The sequence below is a fragment of the Falco cherrug genome, chromosome 6 (genome assembly GCF_023634085.1).
Source record: "Falco cherrug isolate bFalChe1 chromosome 6, bFalChe1.pri, whole genome shotgun sequence".
In the NCBI taxonomy this organism is placed as follows: domain Eukaryota; kingdom Metazoa; phylum Chordata; class Aves; order Falconiformes; family Falconidae; genus Falco; species Falco cherrug.
In genome coordinates, this window is record NC_073702.1 from 19,534,482 (window position 1) to 19,552,413 (window position 17,932).

Consider the following 17,932-nt stretch of genomic DNA (forward strand, 5'->3'; position numbering starts at 1 on the left):
TTATAGCTGAATGTGATATCATACGGTATGGAAAATCTTGGATCAGTTGGGGTCAACTGTCCCAGCTGAGTCCCCTCCCAACTTCTTGTGCATCCCCAGCCTACTTGCTGCAGGGGGCTGACAAAAAAAGAGAATAACGATACTGTGTAAGCAATGTTGAACAACAGCTAAAACACGAGTGGCTTACCACCACTCTTTTGGTCACCAGTCTAAGCACCATCCAGGCTATGATGAAGAAAATTAACTCCATCCCATCTGGGTTCAGTACAGCAGTTCATGATAATCTTATCTTTATGGTAACAGCCTTTTAACTCTATATGCTAGTCCACAAGAAATTTTGAGGATATACAGTGATTATTTGATTTGGATGTTTGGGAACCATTTCTGTAAATTACAAAGTCTCCAAATGTTACAAATAGCTTTACGTATTTTTTTTTCTATTTTACAGTTTTCGCACTATGTAGCAAAATACGTAACAACTCCCCTTCATTTTTACCAATGCTGAACACAATACATGTTTCAGAACAGAATCATATATTAAAAAATTCAAACCGATTAATGCAGCTTGGCTAACATTGAGCAGAAATGGTTTGTTTAGCTTTCAATCTGTCCAAACCCAATGCATGTGACATGAATTTCTCATCCACGAGATGAGACTTCAGACACTTCTGAAGTACATACGAAGGTAAAATATAGGAATACTTTGGTTAGATTAAATACTAAAAGACAAAGTCATGGTAACAGCTTCACACAGACAAACTTCCTCTAATTGAACTAACTCTAGGTAAGCCTGAATATCTGCACATTGTACAATTGTATATACCATGGACACAGACATGGTTATATGGTTGATATTTCAGCTATACAAAAAAAGTTTAATTTACCGGGTAGTGAAATTAAAAAAATATTTCTTACCCATTCATAAGAAACAATCCAACACCCACAAGCAATTCCCAGCATAACATTCAAGGTACGACGAGGACTCCCTGTAACTACTTGACTTGTTGTTTCACATACGTCATCTGAGAATAAAAAGTTTCCAAGTTTATTCACCACCTGAATTACCGTATTTTGCTCCCTAACAAGAAGAAAAGGAAAAAACCCCCCACCATACAATGTTGAATGACTATGCAGAATTATAAAAGCATATATGCACAACACAAATTCATCTCATTTCTTTCCTCACTATAATTTATCTTTCCCTCACTGAACCTCTACCCACTTGCTAGCGCTAAACTCAGCCTTCCCACAGAGTCCAAACAGCACATGATCATATCTACTTGCGCATCAAACCTCTTTTGTCCCCCAACATCTATGTTATATTTTTAAATAGAAGCTTTGGAGTCAGGAATTATCTATCATACTGTTTGTGTACAATGCCTAGTACAGTAGAGCCTCATTCTTTGTTGTTTTTGTAGTACTATCAAAAAAGTATTACCAGGAAACGTAAACATTTAGACACAACACCCTTAAGAGGTTTTCACTAGGAAGAACCATTTTTTTGGCATCTGAATAAAATGCTGTGTCTAAATTTGAGAGAAGTCCTAAAGTTGTGGCTTGCTACCTATATATCTGAGCCAATGTTTCAATTAAAAATTCACTTACCCTTAAATATAATTATAGTTGAATATATGAAATTAAATATAAAATCCAGAATGGCCACCTATAACTGGAATTCTAACTTGAGTTCTCAACATGGCTACGCTGAAGTACATAAATACATCATTGTGAAAACAGTGAGATCTTGGTATCTCTAGAGAAAAGCTATTGCATGAGAACAATTTACTGTTCTTATTAATGATTATTTTTATATATCATTATTATAAATGATCATTAAAGATCTGTAAATGAAAGCTCAGTTCCAGTGCCTTCTCTGCTCCCCTGGCTGACTTGGAAATGTCCATGACATGCTACACAAGATAAAAGAAGCAGAATGTTGAACACAGTCACATAGAATATCGTAAAATGGTTTGGGTTGGAAGGGACCTTCAAAGATCATCTAGTTCCAACCCCCCTGCCATGGGCAGGGACACCTTCCACTAGACCAGTTGCTCAAAGCCCCATCCAACCTGGCCTTGAACACTCCCAGGGATGGGGCATCTACAGCTTCTCTGGGCAACCTGTTCCAGTGTCTTACCACCCTCATAGTAAAGAATTTCTTCCTAATATCTAATCTCATTCTACCCTCTTTCAGTTTAAAGCCATTGCCCCTTGTTTTATCACTCCATGCCCTTGTAGAAAGTCCCTCTTTAGCTTTCCTGTAGGCCCTCTTTAGGTACTGGAAGGCTGCTATAAGGTCTCCCTGGATTCTCTTGGGTAAAACATTTAAGTTAATCACTGACATAATGTGAGCACACTCAAAGCATCCTCAGAAGTCTCTGGGGCTACTTCGTTCTCAGTATCTTTCACTCCGCAGAAAGTAACTGAATTAAAACTCCCAAAATATCCCATCTAAAACAAATACTAGTCACAGGAACTCTAACAAAATTGCAAAAAATTCTTCACAGAGAATGCAGCAATCTATTTTTAATAATTTTCTAACAAATAAATGAATAATAAAAACAGATCATTATGCATATATAACAAGTTATATATATATATTATATATATATATATATATATATATATAAAACAAGTATATATAGCAAGTTAACTTCACACTTAACTCAAAAGGTGATATTGTGTGTGGAGACACTTAAAAAACCCCAAACCACTGACCCTCACTTCAGTATGAATCATGGCCTTGGCTATATGGCTTTGAATGTTACTAGAATATTTAGTATTCCCTTTGTATTTTATAAGCTTTATATATAGCCTACAAGTGAATGTTTTTGTAACATTGCAACCCATATGGGCTGGCCCTGCCTAGACTGCATGCTCAGGGGATGCATTTCCATGCTCTACCTGAACCTTTTCTTAGTTCTTTCTTGTGTCTACACAAAATTCCGTAAAAAAAAAAAAAAGTCCTGTTGTACAAGAAAAAACTGATTCTAAGATATATTATAAATTGCAGTGAAAACTCGCTAATTTATACTCCAGTCAGCTGTAAAAAGTGACAAATGCAAATTTACAGCAAAATTTCACTGAATTTGTGATTCAGAAAAAAAGGTAGTTGCTGGCTGTGAATCTGTGAGCAGCATTTAATACAATCTCAAATCTCGATGCCATAAACCCACTGAAATCATATATCTTAAAATTTAAATTCTAATGAACCACTTTTTGAGGCTGTAGCTACTGGGTAGTAGAATTGGCTTTTTGGCCATTGGGTTGTATTTAGGAGGACTGTTTTCAGTGCTTTGGTTCTTTCAGAAGCAGTTCCTTTCCCTTCATCCTTTTACAATTGTAGAGAGACAAAAAGCACAATCTTGATGAAGTTCTGATGAAAAGCAATTGTTGTCACAATATATTGTTTATCTAACGAATTAGTAATTGGCTAGTGGGAAAAAATCAACATACAAGCAACATAAAAGAAATAATATATGAATTACCTCTTTCAGTAAAATAACTTATTCCCCAGCTCTGCCAGGATTTGTTCTCTTTTAGGCAGATCACAGCCTCTGTTTTCTGCTACTGCTATCTACACTTTAGCTATTATCTTTACCTCCCCCACAGTGATCCTGTATTATATGATTTGCGAAGTACATTTTGTAGTCTTGGTGTTACTAGCATCCAGTCATATTAAATACAAGAAAAGTATTAATTCTATTTTATGTCTCTGACATGTATTAGCATACTTAATAGCTATTGACAACCATTTACAAAGAACTTCTAAAGGGATAGCCACTAAGTGCTGTTTCTGACTACTTTTATCTATGTAACTGTCAAGATTTAATTCCTTTAAACCTGAAACAGATTTGTAGGTAGTAAAAATATCTTGAGTTTTGCAAAAGAATTAAAAAACTGTAAGCGAGTGTAGCATAAAATATGGAATTGTGTTTTTGTTGGATGTTCTTTATGCTGTAAGACTTTAAAGAGAATGATAAAAGCATGCCAAAAATTTATAAACTCTCTCCCAAAATATGCAGTGGCAGCTGCTTCTAATGCTTTGAAACTAAGTGGCTAAAAAGACCTACAACTGATATTTATTCAGCAACTATTTGTATGAAAGAAAACATTTTAAACTGATGTTTCAGATTATGACTTTTTAAACAGAAATTATTAAAGTGTATGGGGAAAAAAAGCTGTCTTGTGCTGAAAGTCTGAACAATTCACTAAATAAAACTACTTTTTACGCTTCTTTCAAAAAAATTCAAAACTTGCTTAAGATTTTAGTTTTATTGCTCTGAATCCAGGTTAAGCTCACCTATGGAACAACACAAATATACACATACAGTGTAAATAGCCATGACATACATATGTATGCGTGTGTTCCTACCTAGGATACAGAACGTAATAAAATATTTTAACACATGACCCCAAGATAAATTTCATTTTGTATAGGCATAAAATGATTATTAACATTCAGGTTTCAATGGTGTGCTGACTACAGAATCAAAATATTTAATACTTACCCAGAAGACATGCTCGTCATAACTAGTGTCCTTGTGGGCTAGAAATCTGGAAGAGAGAAGAAAACATCAAAGATTAGAAAAGTTTTTTCCCTTTGAAAATACCCTTAAATTAGAAACTGTTCCATTAAAAGGACTAAACAACTTCATAATTACAGTATCACCAGGGAAAAGGCTGTACTAATTAACACATATACTAGAAATATTAAACTTTGAGGACAAGGAAGCAAGGAAATGCCTTCATCATGTCTGATATCAAAGCATCCAATATAACAGAAGACAGGAATGTAAGTTTTCATTTTAAAAATGAAAAGGAAAGGATTTGCAATCGAGGACGCCACAGAAAAAAGGATAGTACTTGTCTTTTGCCTTTTCCTTCTGATCAGGTAGAAAGGAAATGGCAGCTTACCTGCAGCAAAGAAAAACTGTAATTTAAAATTATTCCAGTTTCTTCCAAAAGAAAGGCAGAAACTAGCTGAAATGCTGACGAAATAAGGGTATATTTATTGTAAAGTATAACTTTAATAATTTTATTTTGATAGTGTAGCTTTTTTTTTGGGAACAATTTCAGTATTTTAAGTCCAGGTTTTTAATTAAACATTCTTTTACTCTTAAATCTTGTCTAGTGAAAAGAAGTTGTCCGAGTAACGTAACACACAAGGTATACTCAAAAAGTACAGCAGTCCTCAAACCAGCAATTTTGAGATACCTTAAAAAAGCACCCCTCCATTCCCCTGCAATACCCTCCACAGCTTATGTGCAAAGTATGAGTGTCTGCCCCATACAGAATTTAAACAAGCTTTTTGAGAATTAGTATGACAGAAGTTAGAAGAGGAAGAAGTATCCTTTGCTTATCAGCAATGACTGTGAAAGCCTCCAGCATGCACAAAGGTAGGACTGAACATGAATTTTAGCAATATCAGACAAATACGTAACATAACATGGTCATAAAAAAATACATGTAAAAAGAGGGTTGGAAAAATCTTAGCTGAGAATTACTTGTAGCTACACAAACATGGACAAGTATGTATACATAAGGAATTCAATTTTGTAGAAAAAGTAGACTGAATGACTTTTATACATTATTTTTAACTCCTCCTGATTTTCAAAATCAGCATATGAATTTCTAATTATTTCTCTAGACACCTACAGCTCCTAAGAAATAATCATTCCCATTTCTGCCCCTCCAATATATTACCATAACCACAAGTGGTAAGCTCACAAAGTCTGCTAAAATTCAGTTTCCTTTGAGTAATGTGCTGAGCTAAGGCCACAAAAACATTTTGAATTGGATTACAGCTGGTAGCACTGGCCAAAGAAGACCCAAGAGTAACTCATTCAGTAATGATTCAGTAATGAATCATAGAACAGAAGAGAGAACATACTCTGATGCAACTCCATCTGTCCTCTCTTATCAGTACAGAACTGTTCTCCATTAAGTGTTCAAGCAATTAATCACATTTAAGAATGGAGTTCCTTGGAATTGTCTCTGTAGAGTGTAGACTATTAGACTAAAAGACCCATGCCTGTTCATTATATGAACAATCTTTGTATAAATAAAACACAATTTAGATACCATTGACAAGCTAGATATCAAAGATAACAAGAAGCAGTCTGTATCTGGGTAAATTTGAAAAACTTAAAACCCAGCTACTATTTTAGTCTTCAGAAGCAACGTAATGTAGCATATTCAATAATTTTTAAAATTCATGATGAAGATACACTCAGACAACATTATATAAGCTATGTAATACTTTGGAATAGAAGATATACACAATGTGAATACATAACCAATCAATAATAGAATTGCATTACTTCAAATGAGGAAAGGATGAAATTTTTATATTGAAACATTTATCCGAGAGAAATTCTATGCCTAAGCCTACTGCTAGCCTTACAGTTGAAAAGAAGATAACATGCCCTTATCTGTAATCAAAATTTGTTGTATTCTTAGCCAAAAGACTTTCTACTGCATTATTTTCAACTCCAAATAAGCAGTCACACTTAATTGCTCTTGGAAGTTCCAAGAACTTCACAGCTTCAATTCTACATTTGAGTTTTATACACAGAGTTTGAGCAAAAATAGTAACAACACAAGATTTATTAAATATAACTACCATAACATGAATAGATTTATTATTAAAGTAATATAAACTCAAAAGTTGAATACATTGACTCAAAAAAACATTTAGTAAGACATTCAGTAAGGGTTCTCATGGTGGAAGGACACCACTATTAGGCACTCTACTGCGCAGGTTATGTTGGATGATTGAAATCAGACATGGGCCCACATTGTATGTGGCCTCACAACAGTGAGGACATACCTCGTACTGTTTTGATACAGTTTGCTGGATTTGCATAAATTTCTGAACATTAAAGACCCTGGGATGTGACACCCTGGGAAGGCACAAAACATCCTTTAAAAGCAAGGTTGTACTCTTTTCAGTCCAATCTCCCTGGGCAGAAAACCTCGTCTATGTCAAATATGTATGCTTCAGCATGGTCATGATGTTCTCCAGTATCTGAAGCCAAGCCTCACTGCCATCAGAATTAAGCTCTTTGGCTAAAAGTCTGGAGTCAAATCCACACAAAAGAATTGCACTATATTTTTTGGGTCCTTGTATCGTACTAGATCCAAAGCCAGATCCTGATTTTCCTGTTCAGAATGTGCAGAAAATTACCCTTCCTCACGATTTTTTATTAAAAAAATTATAATTTTTAATACAAAAACTAATCAGACCACTACTTTTGCCAAAGTTGGGTTAAGAAAAAAAACTTACTGTAAACCAAGGCCAAAGAAACCCAAGATCCTACTGCTTCTTCAGCTTCAGATCAGAAATGTTGTTAACAGTTCCTTAATACCTTATCTATAAAGAAGTGAAAATACTGGATCCACACAAACTGGGAAACCTGCAGCTTGTCCTGATATTACCCTGCAAAGCCAGCTTTTGAATTGTAGCTTTTATGGTGCAACACATAGCATACAAGATGGTCCAGTGAGTATTCTGGGCAAATGTTCTGTCCATGCACTTCAAAGAGATTCAAAGACTCAAGAATGCAGAAGGATGCGTACAAAATGTAGAAACTGAAAAAAATAGTTTGGGAGAAATTAAATGTATTTCATTTGCATTCAGAACTGCATAGTTTTGCAAGTTAGAGATCATTTGCTAAGCAGACAATATTTTGTTTTATTGCTTCAGTAAGACAAGCAGTCCTCTTTAATTACCGTTACCAAGCAGAAAACAGCCAAACTATGTTTTAATTTTCAGTTGTACATTTTTCAAGTTAATTGCCTCCCCTCCTTGCTGTGCAATTTTTCTTCTATGCTTTTTGTGCCTGTTTTATTTTACAGGTTGCTTTTATTGCAAAAAATCTTTTTGAGTTAGCGTTTTCTTTTCTGACCAGCAAAAAGACATCTGGTGAGCATCAGTGTGAGTTCTAATACACATTTGCAGCAGCATTATTATTAATAAAACACTGGGAAAGGTGGTATTAAGTTAACTGGTCCTTTTATTTATCATTAATCTCTGAATCCTGAAGAGTTGCATAGCTGTGCTCTAAAATAGAACACACTTTCTGAACTTTTTTTAGGTCTGGAATACAGGCTGTGTTATAAATGACATGCTTCAGTGTTCCTATACATATATTTTTAGGAGCCCAGTTGCATTAAGTATTTCTTTATAGTCTGCCAATAAGATTTTTCTAAGTCATCTGAAATATAAAACATGTATTTCGGTAACTCAAAGGAAATAGTATTTGTAAATATTCCCGGTACTTTAAAGACATGATACTTCCTGTACATTAACTGAACTACACCGTAAAAGAGGCATCCAACCTCAAAACATATTCTTTCTTCTAAGTTTGAGCAGGTGCTTCTTGGAGCTGAAGGACAGTAAGAGCAAAGTCCTGTTTTGTATGAGCTGCTTTTCAAGTAAGTGAACTCAGACTTTGTTTTCTTAAGAATGTTGTGACACATTATTTAAAATGTGACGATAAAATATGTTTTTCCAGGCTAGTTTTCAAGAATAAAGTGCATTCATGCTAAGAATTGACTCGATAGGAACAGTTTTACATTTGCAACTGGTTAAATTCCAGCCTAAGTATATTAGCTCTCATTTTGTCTTTGGGTCTAGAATCCAGGCCTTAGATACTTTTCAAGAAAGGATTTCAACCAATAAATACCGCTTTTGAGTTGTATGTTACTTAGTCCGAATGCTCCTATGCCTTAAGAGTTGACAGAAGTTCTGAAAGGAATAAGCTTCAGTGTACTTTCAAACCTGTATGTATGCTGTGATAGAGTAAAAAAAGACCTTCACTTAGGACTCAACAAGATACTTACCCTTTGTGGCCTGGCCAATATAGAAGGGATATAGGATGTTTTTTGGGGGGTGGGAGGGAGGCAGGGGAAAGCAGTGCATGCATGTGCAAATGAAGTGTAAGGGAGAGTACAATATTATTATGCTATCTGTTTTGTACTATTCCGGTCCCTTTTTTCTCAGGCTATTGTAGGGCCATCAGATGGTTCTGAAGTTGCTTCCAACTCATAGACTCACTTTTGATCTTTACAGCTGTATTTCACAAGTAACAATCTTCAGTCCTACTAGTACACGAGCCAAAAACCAGAGCCTTATATAGCATGGGAATATTCAAGAATCAGGTTAATTTCTCTGCTTTTATCTAGGAAGGTTGTAATGAGGATCCAAAACTTCAAGGCTGTTTTTAGAAACAATCTATATATTGTGCTACATTAATTTATTCTATTCAAGTAATTGTAGCTTATAGCTGAAAATAATTGGTAATTGTAATGAATGATTACTATTCAGTAGTTTTAAACAGCAATTATTTAAAACTATAATTTACATTCTGGCTGGCCTTTCTCCTCTTATCAGTCCTTTGATACTGATATTTTTCCAGTTTCCTCTGGCTGCAAACTCAATTTTGACTGTGATTTCCTGCCCAAATTAGTACCTCTGCTTTGGTCCTAGAAAGATGTAAAAAGTGCACCCATCCTAACTAAATCAATACAACCATGGGGAAAGGTGAAAAAACAAAGTAGGCTATAAGACAGAAAAATAAGATGACATGACAGGTGCCTGGACATCAGCTTTCCTTTACCGCCAAAGATGAGAAAAAATGAGAAATCCTGTAATTACAGACATAGGAACCCCTAGAACTTGTTGGCAAGGTTAAGAATGATGAATAGCTTCAGACTTTTCTGACTAGCAGTGTCAGTTTAAAATTTTCAGTTTTCCACATGCAACCATTATAGACCATTATAGCTAACAACTAAATTAAAGTAATAATATCAACCATGAGGGATACAGAACTCTATAGCAAGGGACAGCTTTCATGGCATTCTGCAACTTTAAAAGACAGGCTTATCTACCTGTGACTATTACCAAAACTAGAGACAGACTTTTTCTGATAGGACAAAGATTAAGGGGAGAGCAGATGCTCCTTCCCACGCCTTTGAATACAACCAGAAATTTCCAAGTCAATCAACATAATGTGAAAAAAACAGCCAAGAAGCAAGATTATCATTTCTGCAAGCACAGGCAGCAGCAATTCCCATTCTGATGGAAAGCTCAAGCCTTTCCAACAGGTACAAATTAGGGGTTGACTTCCAGGTCAGTATCACTCAGGAAAAGAAGCAACCCAGTTCTCAACTGTCTTTTACTAGGAGAGTTTCACCTCTAGACCCTATGATGTGAAACCTAGGGAGACAGGGAGAGACTGCCAATGTGACAGAAGCAAATCTCAAGAAGTGGGATGCTAAGGGGAGGACAAAGCTTCTTTATAGTTCAGATTCTAACAGAAAATGAAAGCTCAGGTGAAGGAAGGACACTCCCTCACCTCAAAAAAGTCACAAGACAGGAGAAAGAGGAACAAGGACTATTGTGGGGCAACACTACATTACAGAGAAAACTCATACATGCAAGCAGAAAATCTTTAAAGACCACACTAAGGCATCAGTTAATTCTGTCATTAGCACCAAATAATGTATACCAGGGTATACTCACCTTCCCAAATGATCTGTGAGAAAGGCACAGTTAACTTTTCTTCTGCTGAAATTTTAAGTAACATGAACTTCTCCCCCTACCTCCCAGCTTAACCAAGGTTAACAAAAAGTTTGTACTTTCCTGTGAATAATTTAAGCAAAACTTAAGCATGATGTAGAAGTGAATCTGTTTCATCTGTTCAGACATTAAGAACTGTTTATGCTTTCATAATTATCCAATGAAGTGAACAATTTATTTGGACAGCTGACTTATGACCAACTAAAAGCACTTTATAAACCTTCAGCTGAGATATCCTAAGCCAGGGGTCCTCAAACTTTCTAACCAGGGGGCCGGCGCGTGGATGAAGTGGCAGGCAGTCATCTGTGGCTGCTTGGTTTCCCCCCCAACCCCCGGTGGGGGGTTCTGTAAATACCAGGGGCCACACTAAGGACCCTGGGGGGCCGTATCTGGCCTGTGGGCCGTAGTTTGAGGACCCCTGCGCCTAAGCCCTAACTGTAAAATAAAAATCAAGCCACAAAAGTAGTGGGCAACAGTAGAGTAGCTTCAGTGAAATTAATGATTTGATTTTTAAGCCCTCATCAGTCATACATTCAATTTTTGGTAAAGGTGGTTGCTACCCATCATGGAAGGTTCGTTAGAAATAATGTCTCAACTACTTCATTGCAGATGTCAGTGCCTCAGTTAACACTGCTCACAATGGGTCACACATTGGGCAGAAGCAACTGAGGCAGAGACACACTTCCATTGCACAGGCTGTTGGCATGGAACCATATTAAGAGGGAAAGAACCATTTTCCATCACCCCAACTGTTAAATACTGGGTTTGGACAATTATTAGCATCTTGATGTTAATTTTGATAATTGAAATCTTCTGGAGATTGTCAACTATGAAGCAATGGGTGTAATTTCAGGTGAAGATACTCCTGAACATGTCTGCAGTCCAAAAAAGTCAAGCCTAGATTTATGTTAAGTTTGTGTTAAGATGCAAAACTGTAAAATTCAGTAAATGCCCTGCTGACAAGATTGTAACCCATTTGTTGATGACAGTTAACTACCTGAGTTAAAGCTTTACGGCCCTCTAGACAATATGGTAGACAGCCAAACAATACTTATTTCAGGTTTTGAAGTGCAACAGCAATATTATGATGGGTAGAATAATAATAAAAACCCAAATAAACCCAGATTTTTTTTATTTTTAGGATCTTGAAGGATAATGAATTAAACATACATGCACACAAATTTTTCAAAAAAGATTTTCTGTAGTGGTACCTATGATCAACAGCCACTGTTTTCAGCATTTCTGATTCTTTATACTAGTAGGATGTAGTACATCTATTAAGAAGTAATGCAGTGCAAGATTTTTTCCTATTTAACTGATTGTATATTTATATTCCCGTTTCATGCAGACTTGTTTTGAGCTCATAATTCAATTCTACAAAGATCACACCACTAATTTTAAATGAAATTAAAATGCTTAATTTCAGTGTAGAAAAGAACGGTGGGTTTAGTTAAAAAAAAATTGTTAATGAAGACATGTCAAATGCTGATGAAATGGAGTTTAGGCAGTCTTGTTACGATTGAATTTCAACAATTTTCAAGAGCTGTGTGGCTATCATTTAGAAAGCAGTTCCATCAACTAAAGGATTTCTGGCCTGTAGAGTCGTGCCAGATACCAGTAGGTTTACATAGGGCATTCATTTTTCCAAGAGTTAAATTTCCACCCCCAAAAAGGACCTAACCAGGAGCTGCTTTTCCTCTTGGTAGTTTCTGATGCCAAGAGGGAAAATAGTTTCAGTTTTACACCGATTTCTTTGCCAAACCGACTGCAGTCCAGATTGTTTAGTTTTCTAGCATGGCAGTTATGACCTTAGTGTTAAATGTTAACAACAGGAAACACCCTAAGCTTGAGTTGAGAGAAGGCTGTGCCTTTTGACATAGAAAAGTACTGACTTGAAAAGACAACTTTTAAAGTTAAGAAACAGACCACAGAACTTCAGTAGGTAGTCCAGAATAGCAAGCATGAAACCTACCATAAAGAGAGTGATTTCTAGGGCCTGAAGACCATGAATCAGCCCACGAGGTCCACTTAAGAGATTTTACTGGCAGGAACAGCAGCATCCTGAAGCAGTGATAACAAAGCTGCTGCCACTAGGACATGGCCCAAAGCATGCACTGTAAGGCACAGCAGCAAATGCCAAGAACATGGCTTCTGTTCTGGAAGCCCTTAATTAGATGTGGGAAAAGTGTGAGGGACAAATTCACTAGCTGGACCAAGTCCAGAACCAGAACTGCCTTGCAAAGGTTGAGTGAAAATACTCATGGGATTAAACATAGACAAGAGGACTTACAAAACTCTCAAACCATGTGATACACAGGCATCCTTTCCAGTGCTATCCTCTGAAGACCTTGAGCACAACCAGAAAGTACTAAGTCACAGGCAGTATTTTGAGACTCTGCTTTTTAAATATTGACTGAGAACATGTTTCAGTGATTTTTGCTATCTCATACTAACCTTGCTGATACTCATTCGGCTTTTGCTATACATCACACTTACTCAATATTTTAAAAATCCATTAGGCCAATATGTAGTGCTTAGATTTTTTCATTACTTAATTTTACCAAAAGAAAAAGTAGTATTTTAGCAAATGAGTATCTACATATTCCACTTATATGAAACAAATACTAATACTACTTATTGATAGAACATTTTGTTCTCAAATACTAATATTATTACAAAACCTGGACACTTGGAACAAATGACCACAGCTATATTTGGGATATAGCAAGAGCGTAAACTGTGTGTTGCCAGTAAAAATAAACTTTCATGTTAGGTTTCAATGTCCCATTCAGTGGCATATTTCAGAAACTCCAATGAAGCAAATTTTCTGCAGTGATGTGTAACATTAGATCCTTTTATCACTGACACTTTCAAAGTTACTTGTCCTACAATGCAGTCTGCTCAAAATCTTGTTTCCCAACAACTTGTTTCTTCAACTTAATGTTGAGTCAGCTAGATCGCTACAGTTTAACTGTAATCAACTATTCAGCTGTCATTGGCTAGAGCTGGTCAGACACTTTCAGGATTACTTCATGTATGATGAAACATCTTGATCCTACAATGTTTCTTGTTTACAAATCAGATATGCATAAAATCACACCACCAGACATTTGGTCAATACCATAAACGTTTCTCAATGGTACCATGCAAGCACTCTTAAGAATTTGTAGCTTCAGTCACTCGTCTCATTAGTACACCCAGAAGCAATCTGAATAATTTTCAGTGACCATTTGTCCACCACCCTAATTACACCAAGTATTTTCCCCAGACCATAAACATGTAGGTAGTTGCAGTTTCTTCAGTGTTAACTGTCAATGAGCTTGCATGCTTCCACCTTGTCTAATTCACACTAGTTTAATATTATTTTTTGGCTTGAAGTCAGTAACATTTCAAGTAAGTGTTTAAAATATGTACCTATTCATAGAAACTGCAAAATCAAAATTGGAAGGAAAACATAAAAAGATATTGTCTCCTAAACAGATACAATCTGTTTAAGACACTCTACAAATGCACATATCAAATATAGACATAAAGTTACTTTCCTGAGTATCTGGCAAGATGCTTCATGTTTTATAGTTACAGATTTTTCAGGATGTTAAAATTTGTTTTGTCATGAATAAAATCTTCTCAGAGAAGGATTTTGGTAACGGGATCTAATGATGACCTGCTTCACACTAATCATTCCACAGCATGACCTTAGATTCTTTGTAAAAAATTTCTGTTCTCTCAAAAATCTCTTAAATTCAGTGTTGATAACTTTACCTTCATCCAAATCCAAAAGCTACAGAAATACAAGCCAAGATGAATTTGTTTAAAAACAAAAACTGAAGAAATTTCAATTACATCCATATTGTCTTCCCTGTGAAAATATGGTTTTAATCATGCCTCATGATGCTTAACTGTTTTTTTTTCACATCATTGAACAGTTTCTTCTATTTAGTCAGAAGACTGTATTTTAAGTTTTTTTTGAGTGCAAAGTTCATTCCAATTGCATTTTTAGTGATGGGATACTATTAGATCCTTTAAAAAAATGTATCACCTCTCATATGCCTCTAAAAATATGAAAAAACTTGTTCTTTGAATAACAGTGGCAGTTAACTGGTTACTCACAATGAGTCCTTCTCTAAAGTACAAAATGTTTACACTTGTGACACAGAACAGGTGTTGTGATAAATGTAAACATTTTTGTGACATTAAGCAATTGAATGAGCTATCAACCCTCATACCAACAGACTAACACCACTGTAATCAAGTTGTTTGAATACATTTTTGGCTTCATGATTTTTAGTTATTTAATTTATCCTCCTTATGCAAAGCAACGAAGAATTATGTATTGAATTCCATGAAATAATTGAAGAATGCATCATAATACATGAAAGCTTTATTTTATCCCTGCAATCCAGTATCATGAACTTTAGATTTCTAGACCAGGGAAGCCACCTGCTGACATTCATAGGCATTAATCCACAGTGCTTATCCTTACCAACTCTGTATGAGAAGAATCTGGAACTATCCTCAGTTATGAGTTGTCATGTCTCAAAACCAAGAAGTTCAAACCTATAGGATGGTTTTATAAATCTATCTTTATGCGCTACACTTAAATATGTGCAACACACAAAAACTGCTGGGGTTTCTGGTGTGGTGGTAGCGTTTTCAATCAAAAAGCTTGTTCCTGAAGCCAGTAAAGATTCCTGAAAAATCTTACTTATCTTCCCACTACGTGCCTGCAGCTGCCATTATAAAGTGCTCTGTCTTCATGGCTTTTGTTAGTTGACAGTATCATTTTAGATAACTTTGATTAGAAGTCTTTCCTGTTAAGAGTACGGTAAGCATGCTTATATAAAGATAAAGATAATACGAGTACTTGTACTCGAAAATTGTGATATAAAAGTTCCTGAACAAAGTCATTCTTATTCAGCTAAAACAAAATACAAAAAACTCAACCTGCATTAGGTTTTGAAGAAAGCAAATCGGTAACACAATAACACAGCAGAGAAGTACAGATCTACAGTTTGATTTATATTAAAGGAACTACAAATGACAAATTGAAAAAACCACAGAAGTAAATAATGTTAACACTTATGCCTGGTCATGTTTCATGAAGAAATTTTTGTATGGCTTTTTAAATATTTACCATCACATAACGAACCTGAAATGCTTACTGACACATATTCACTGTAGTGAATGAGTTATAACTGAAGTACTCTAAAAAGATTCAGTTCGGGCATTGTGTAGGAATTATATTCAGTGAACACATAAAAATCTTTTTTAGAGAGGTATTAGACTTCAAACTCTTTTTCTATGAGGAAAACTAACTGCAATTTACATCGCTTCCCAAACTAAGAGACTTCCTGCTAAGTAATGAAATTAACAGCTTACACTTACAACAGATTCCCAGAACACCAGCAATACCATCTGAAGCCTCATATTGGAGCTATTCAGGACAAACCCACGCATGTTCTACAGTGACTATAATTTAAAGGTGCTTTTTTTTTAATTAATTATTATTTTTAAATGAGATATAAAAGGTCTGGAGATTCACATAGCCATGTTTCTGGAAACATTAGTCCATTAAAATACCTAGGAAATGACATTTCTTTTGTACTTGTATTTTTAACAAACTTTCCTTTAAGATTTAAGTAAACATTAGAATATTATTCATAATGGTATGATTCAATAAAATAATATTTTTGACAAATGATTTGTGCCATTTCCTCTCATACACTTTTTGCTTTGGACGGAGGAAACAAATGTAAATTTTATAACTTAGCTTCACTTTCATGTTGTCAAACAGCAAAATGTTACAATGCTTAAGCTGCAGCCATTAGAAAAAAGAAAAAAAATAATAAAAATATGTATAAAGTTTGGTTGATTTACAAAGCTTCAAGAACATATTGTGACTGGCACTAGAGAAGCATTGCAACTTAATTCTTTACAAAAATTTAGACAGTCTAATTTGTTCAAAACAATATTCTCTTAAAATTGCTTCACTAAGAATTTCCTAGGGATCTCCAACATTGGCTTTATAAATTTTGCATGTATGTATGCATACAAACAATGGAAAATCAATCTTAAATAGACATATTCATAAACTTATATGATGTATTAACAGACAATTGCTTGACAAAAATATGGAGTAATACTTTTCAGTGCAACAGTATGGTTGTTAATTATGTCTGGTTAAACCACCTAAAATATTTGGTTAAGTTCTTTTTACTGTTCAGTCAAAAAAACCCCACAACATTGTCTCTATATGAATTTGCACAGTGAATCTGCAACTGGAAACATTTTCAATTATTAAAAAAAGCATTCATGACATGAAAGCAGGCACGTGCTGCTATTGTACTGATAGTTGAGTCAAACTGTAGTATCACCTGGCTGAAAAGGATGGATGAAAGAAGCCATCTCTAACCACTGACTAGGAATTATCCCCAGCTACTGCTTAGCTTTTGCTACTGTTAAACACCCTACAGAGCATGCTCAGCAAGCAGATACCAAGCAGAACCATTCAAAGACACCATCTTTGCATCAAAGACTGCAAGGCCAGGTCTGAAAAAGGGGAACAATAAAAAAGAACTTCATATTGGTTTTTTTTTTCCTCTTCAGTATATATATATATAAAACATAACATAATAGTTAAGTTAGAATCTTTTCTTAAGAGGAATGAATCATAACTCTCACTACTGTATAATGTTCTTGCAGTGTAATCATACAGAAGGAATCAGTGCCAACAAATCTGATAGATTTCCAAGCACCATTTCAGCAGATGGCTTTAGGAAGAGCCACGGACTGTTGTTTGTGGATAAATATTTAGCAGCTTTAGTCAGATTTCTGTGGCAGAAAATGAAACTGTTCTGGATAGATACTTTAGCCTAAAAAGTAAACTATCTTATAATGTTTCTATAGGACATGGATCTAGAGTGAAGTTGATTTATACATTCTACATAACACTGATTAGTTATACAAATTATATACATATATATATGAACAGAAAGCAAACAAGTACTTTAAAAAAGTAACATCCAGCAAGATACAGGCAAGACATCAAATAATAATTTTAACCCAGAGATCACTGGTCCATGGAGATTATGATCTCATCTTCAGCACATTTAAAAGGTTAAACAGCCTAGTAATTGCACCTGCTAAGAGCTCTTACATAAAACAAGATCAAAATCTGTGAACAATCTCTTTGAAACTCCACCAATAGCTACCAGTAAAACACCCATTTTATTTCATGTAATTAACTCAGACATCTTTTAATGCTTTAGGACCTCCCATTCTGAAAACAATTCAGTGCTCATTTAAATTGTATGAAGTGCTAGTTACTCATAAAAAGTACTACTTATT

The 17,932-nt window shown here is 35.2% G+C and overlaps 1 protein-coding gene across 1 annotated transcript in view; it reads right to left on the minus strand.

Moving 5' to 3' along the window:
- Positions 1 to 17,932, minus strand: part of MCPH1 (microcephalin 1) — a 135,585-nt gene that overhangs the window by 91,277 nt on the left and 26,376 nt on the right. The window contains 2 exon segments of the mRNA XM_055713904.1: positions 916 to 1,078; positions 4,512 to 4,549. Of these exon segments, the coding sequence (XP_055569879.1) occupies positions 916 to 1,078; positions 4,512 to 4,549 (201 nt within the window).